The 6,000-nt window shown below is 59.9% G+C and overlaps 1 protein-coding gene across 4 annotated transcripts in view; it reads right to left on the reverse strand.

Moving 5' to 3' along the window:
- The window catches only part of DGKZ (diacylglycerol kinase zeta), a 46,947-nt gene extending 42,213 nt beyond the window's left edge, over window positions 1-4,734 (reverse strand). For 2 of the 4 annotated variants that reach the window (XM_063398478.1, XM_063398476.1), the window contains exon 1: window positions 4,661-4,734. In XM_063398478.1, the coding sequence (XP_063254548.1) occupies window positions 4,661-4,731 (71 nt within the window). In that variant the 5' untranslated portion in view covers window positions 4,732-4,734. Of the gene's footprint in view, window positions 1-3,390; window positions 3,876-4,660 lie in introns of those variants that run through there. The other 2 variants (XM_063398475.1, XM_063398477.1) reach the window with 2 other exon arrangements.
- Window positions 4,735-6,000: the final 1,266 nt, after the last annotated feature.

The following is a 6,000-nucleotide window of genomic DNA, read 5'->3' on the forward strand; positions in this document are numbered from 1 at the left end:
AGCAGAAACAACTCTCTCGGCACATCTCATCTGCCCTGCAAACAAACCCAAGTGTCACTGCCAGGGGACAGCTGGGGATTCCCACAGGTGACACTGGCCCAGGCCCATCTAAAGCTACCCATTCATCACCTCTGAGCAGGACAGGGAGCAGAGGCTGGAGGGGTTCAGAGCTAGAGGCATACAAAATCTGCATGTGTGGAGGAGAAATAGGAAGATGATTGCTCAACAGCTAGCTGGCAGCAAGGTGGCAAGCCTTGTGAAAAAGCTTGTCCCGAGGGAAACAGTGCTCTCAGCCTGCCAGCCTGCACAGCACAAACTTCAGACTCCTCACTGCCATCTGCTCTTCCCCCAGGGCACCTGGGGCTTACTCCACTGCGCAGCCTCTCTACTGCACCTGCACAGGGGAAACTGGGCCCAAGGGCCAGCAGCTTCGTGGGCACCCCTCACACAGCAGGGATGGGGAAGGCTGGGCTGCTGTCCCAGTGGCACATCGTTCTCAGCTTTCACATGGGTGTAGGCATCAAGCTGCAAGAAAAACAGAGACAAGTGACGTCCCAGAAAGACGTAGGCGGGTGCTCGGCTCAGTTTCTTGAGTGCCGTTTACCCACAGGCTGTGCCACCCACAGACCTTTCCTGGGGCAGTGGCAGGCACCCCCAGGCTCACCTGCAGGCTCCAGCACAAGGCCTGCCAAAGGGTCACAGCCAAAAACTTGGTCTCATGCTCTGCTGGACTACCAGCTGCCAGCTGCCCTACTGGTGGCTATGGTCCCTGCTTATGCTATCACACCAGCCATTACACATACTTCCTCTGAAGTGGGATTTGTTACAAAAGCTCTGAAACCCATAAGAAAGATCCATTTCAGCATCCCACTTCACTGGCACAGGGATGAGCAAGAAACAGGCATTATCCCCAGCACTTAAAATTCTTCTGTGATTCCTCCCTGGAAAGGGTAAACTGTGCAGTTCACTCATAGCACAAGAAACAGGGCACCGAGAAAGGCAATTTAATCCTAACCACCTCTTATCTGATCAGCCCCAATCTCTTTATCAGCCCAATTAAAAGAATTACCCATCCATGGCCCGGATGCATGTATTGTGCACTTGTCTCTGTCGACTCCAGAGCCAATTACTCCACCCTCCTGTAAGGCAATTATAAGGTACAGAAATAAGCCTGCTTGCAAAACACGGGGCTAACGTATTGTACCACCAGAGGCCAGAGCTTGGGGGCTCACCTTTCTGTTGCTTCAAATCCCCTGAGGGCTCACCTGTCCTGGTGACAGGACAGGCTCTCTTGTAATTTTGCAGACCCCTGCTTGCCCTGGCCATGCCTCCCAGTGCTGATACAGGCAGAGCCCATCACAGTGTCCACCTCAGGAGACCTCTCTCCTTGAAGCCAGAGCTCTCCAGAGACCCACTCGTGCCAGTGGGCAAATTCCTCCCCATTACCTAAGCTTCCTCTAGACCTGTTTCCCAGCCACATATGGCTCTGGGTAAAGCTCAGAATAGAAGTGGGTGCAAATTTCCTCACTGATGGCTTTGGAAAGCATTTGGTAGGTAGGGGCTGGCTGTACTTCTTGACAAAAGGAAGCGTAGCACAGCCTTCCCTCATAATTCCCTCTCAGGAGGTGAAGAAACTTCATGCCATCCTCCGCTCCAACGCTCAGGTGGGCATGAATTCAGTGGCGTGCAGCCAATTATCCTGCATGACTTCCCATCGAGTTTACCTCCCACTGGCATGTGTGGGAGCCCCTTCAGTCTCAGAGGTCCCTGGGAATCTCTCCTCACTACTCTGCAGCTCTGGGTGCTGCATTCATCACCCAGAGCCAGAGAGGAACTGAGTCCCTCCATCAGCAGGAGAAGGGCGAGAATGCACTGAACAACAACCCAGTGGCCATTTCCACCTGTCCTGCTGGGCCTGCTGGCCTCCTCCAGCTCCTCCTGCCATCCCACTTTGCCTCTCCCCATGTGTTCAAAGGTTGTTCACATGTGGAAAACTTCCCCTTGGCTCTGATCTACATTGCAGTAACAGCAGCCTGAGCCCCAGGACTCAGAGAGAGATGCCACACAGTATTGGGAACAGGCCAGAGACTGCCAGGAGCTCAAGGCAGCCCTTGCCGACAGCTGCGAAACCAGAGCGGAGAACAGTGCTCTGTGGTGGAGTGACCTTGCAAACCATCCGCTCCCAGGTCTGGCTGGAGGTTGAAATTGGAGCCTTTTCCCTCCATTCAGCACGTGTGATACTACTCTGGTGGCACTGCATCCTGCTTCAACTGCTCCCATATGCCAAAAATACCCGAGAGATGTAGAAAGTTTGTCACGGGGCCACCAACACGGCTGAAGGCAAGAGTTATCAAGTACAAGGCGAAGATGAGATAATGGGGGTTGTTTGGTCTGCAGAAAAGATTGAGGGGGAACATTATAACTATCTCCAGCAACCTGACGGGAAAGTACAGAGAAGATTGGGTCAGATGCTGCCCAGACGTCCATGGTGACAGCCTGAGAGAGACTAGGCACAGGCTGCAACAAGGGAAACTGAATAGTTATTAGAGGAAAAAAAATCCCGAGTAGCTGATGCACGGGAGTGGTGTCCATGGAAGCTTCTCCGCACCCTGGCAACACTCAAAACTCAACATCAGTAGCCTGATCAAATTCGACCCTGTTTTGAGACAGTAGCGTGGACCAGGCGATTTCCAGAGGTTCTTTCAGACTTCAGTTATTCAGTGTTTTCAAAGACCTGCGGACGGCAGAGGTACCAGGCTCTGGTACTTCGAGGTACTTCGCTTACACCATCCAAATCCCCGCGAGGCCAACACAGAGGCGAAGGCAGGCACAAGGAGCCCAGCTGGCTGTGGGACGGACGCATGCGAAGCGGGGATCCCAGCCGGCAGCATGGGACGGGCACAGCCGAACCCCCGGCGCGGCGGGACTGGCAGTGCCGCGGCCGAGGCGCGGGACGGGATGCCGGCATGGGGACAGGCAGTTCTGGGCGGGTGCAAGCGAATCCCCGGAGACGAGGCTCCGATCCCATGGGGCGACAGCGCGCGCAGCGAGGGCAACGCTCCCCAACTTCCCATCACTCGTGCCAAGGGCTTGAAAGGAGGGAAAAGCAAACTCGCTCCGCTCCATCCCCACACCCTGTCCCGCATCCCCTGCGGCTGCGCTCAGCCGGGGTCAGCCCCTCGACCGGGCCTGGTGAGGCGGCTGCTGACGGCCCGGCGGCGAGAGGCTCTTTGGGAGCCGGTGCTCCGCCGCCTCCGTTCCGGATGCTCCAGCCGCCTACAGCCAGCCCTCGACCGGGAGCCTAGCTCCCCCGGCCCCGCTCCGCCGCCAGGTGCCGGGCACCGCTCGGAGCTCGCCCTCCCGGCGGGACCCGCCGCGCCCGGTGCTCACCTGCGCCCGAAGAGCTTGAGGCCAGTGAAGCGCTTGTTGCTGTGGCGGCGGCCCAGCGGCGGCGGCGGCAGCGGTCCCGACTCGGGCTCGGCGCCTCCCGATGCCCCGGAGGAGTCGGCTGTGCCGGCGGCGGTGTCGGAGGAGGCTGCGGAGGGCGAACCGCCGGACGGCGAGGGCCGAGCCGCCTGCATGGCCGAGCTCGGGGCTCGGCGCCGCCGCCACCGTGGTTCCGAGCCAGGGCAGGGCACCGGGGGCGGGAGGGGGGCGCGGCCGGCTCGGGCTCCCGCCCCACCGGGGCCGCGGGCGGGCGGGCAGGAAGTGCGGCCGCTCACCGGTGGCACCGGCGGCCGCGCCGCCAGCGCCGCCTGCTGAGCGCGGGGATCGGGGCTGGCGGCGGAGCCGTCCCGTGGCCCGGCGCCCGGCGCCGCCGCCTCAGGAAGCCGCGTGTCAGCCCCGCCGCCGCCCCGCGCTCGGAAGAGGCTCGGCGGCAGAAGCGGAGCCTCCCCCTGCCTCCGCCTCCGCCTCCCATTGTTCACCGCCGGACGGAGGGGACGGAGCCAACCGCCCTGCCGCCGCCGCCGCCCTCTCCGGGGACCGGCAGCCACCGCCGGCCTTGTCGTCGAGGCCAACACCGAGGCTCTTACTCAGCCCGGCGAGCGCCTGCCTCGCTTCTCCCTGAGCCCAGCGACACCACTGGCTCAGCGGGCAGCGGCAGCGGCAGGGGCTGGCCTGCTCGCCACAGCTGCCAGTCCAGGCAAAGAGCGGCTCTCCCAGCCCTTCTTTGCATGGAAAATGTGCCGGCTGCCATGGCAGCTTCCCCGCTTCCCAAGGGTCCGGAGCCAGGCTAAAGCCGGGGCTGCCAGGACAGGGCCCTGGCTGCCCGCTGCACGGTGCTCCTGCCGACCCTTAACACCCTGGGGCAGGTCCCACTGGCAACCTCAAGCACCCGCCGTTTCCAGAAGGGCTAGTGAGGATGGCAACACACTTGCCAGCTTCCCAAAAACCGACAGCCCAGGCAAAGCTGGGCTGGCCCGCTGTGCTCACAGGCTTGGCATCGAAAGCGCTCATGCAGCCCTCTGATATCCTGGCTGGGAGGTTGTGCTGCGCAAGCCCAGGCACTAAGAGAAGAGGAGGGGATTGCAGGCAAGGCGCTGGGCAAGCAGAGGAAGCCTTTCCCCCAGCCCCCAAATCATGGGCTGGCAGCGCTCGCCACAGCACCTTAGCCCCCCAACAATAAGAGGAAGGCGGCAGAGCCCAGCTCGGTGGGTACCTTATATCTACGTCCCCCGGAGGGCTCTGGGGAACGTCCCAGGAGCGATGCCGCCACATCTGCCGCAGCATGAGCTGATGTGCTCAGCCAGCCTGGGGTTCACTCTCGCTCTTCCTCCCCCAGCAGCCGCTTTCCGGAGTCATCCCGAGGGCAGGTCCCTGGCAGTGTTCCGCCGCCCGGCCGGGGCCCCGGCTTTGTTTGCACCCTCCACCTGGTTCCTCTCTCGGCACTTCCTGGAAGTGTGAGGGCGGCTGTCATCGCAGCCGGCTGCGCGGCCTGCTTCCCACGGCGCCGGCCACCTCCTCTGCCAGCTCGTCTCCAGTGGAGCCTCGTGCGCACCCGCAGCAAGCAGGAGCACGTCCTGGCACGCTGGGCTGCGCGCCGAGGAGCCGCACCTCTCTTGCTGGGTGGTTCTTTGAATGCCCCCAGACTTGAGACAGGCCCCTCTCCCAAAGCTGCTGCAGCACCATGCATACCAGGCCATGGCAGTGGGGTTGTCCTCCTGCCACCTACCCTGGGCCATGCACATCCTTACCCTGCAGGGTACCACAGCACTCACAACTCCTGGGTGGTTATGTCCTCCTTGTGTGGCAGGTCTGAAAACAACCTCCAGCACCTGCTGAATCAGCGCTGGAGTTCATTGAAATAATGCTTTAGTAAACCAGGAATGGGCAGTGTGAAAAGTAGAAGCAACTAGGAGGCTTCCGGCCAGCCTCCAAAGAATGGAGAAACAGCCTGATGTACATCATCTCTCCCCCAGTCTGAGGTGACACAGCATAAAGCTGCAGGCCCGGCCTGTCCTCACCTCCAAAAACCCCTGCCCTTCACAACTAGTTGCTGCTTGGTGTGCTCTGGCTCCAGGAAAGCTTCAGATCACCAAGAGGATCTGTGGTCAGCTTCTGTGGGCCAGAGAAAAGCAAGGAAGCAACGCTGGTCCTGGAAGCCTGCACAGATGGCATTTCTAAAGGGGCACATGGTCTTGCTTTAAACTCCATCATCAAAAGGAAAAAAAAAAAAAACATTGACAGACCTTGATCTCACCAGGCAAGCTCTGAAACTGAACACAACCCACTGCATTAATTACTGTGCAGAGAGAGGCAAAGGCAGGTCCTGGATGCCTAACTCCAGCTCACAGATCAGGGAAGGGAGAGTTTTGTTATTGAGGAAAGGGTTCATCATCCCTGCTGCTTTGCATGCTGTGATGGGTTAGTTGCATTTTCTCCCTGCCTGCAGACATTTCCCTTTCATGTTTCATGCTCTGTCTCTGTGGTGTTGATGTCTAGTCCTCTTACCCAGGAGCATCAGGAGTACCAGGGCTTGGTGGGGTTGTTGGAGAAGTA

The sequence above is a fragment of the Prinia subflava genome, chromosome 5 (genome assembly GCF_021018805.1).
Source record: "Prinia subflava isolate CZ2003 ecotype Zambia chromosome 5, Cam_Psub_1.2, whole genome shotgun sequence".
Lineage (NCBI taxonomy): Eukaryota > Metazoa > Chordata > Aves > Passeriformes > Cisticolidae > Prinia > Prinia subflava.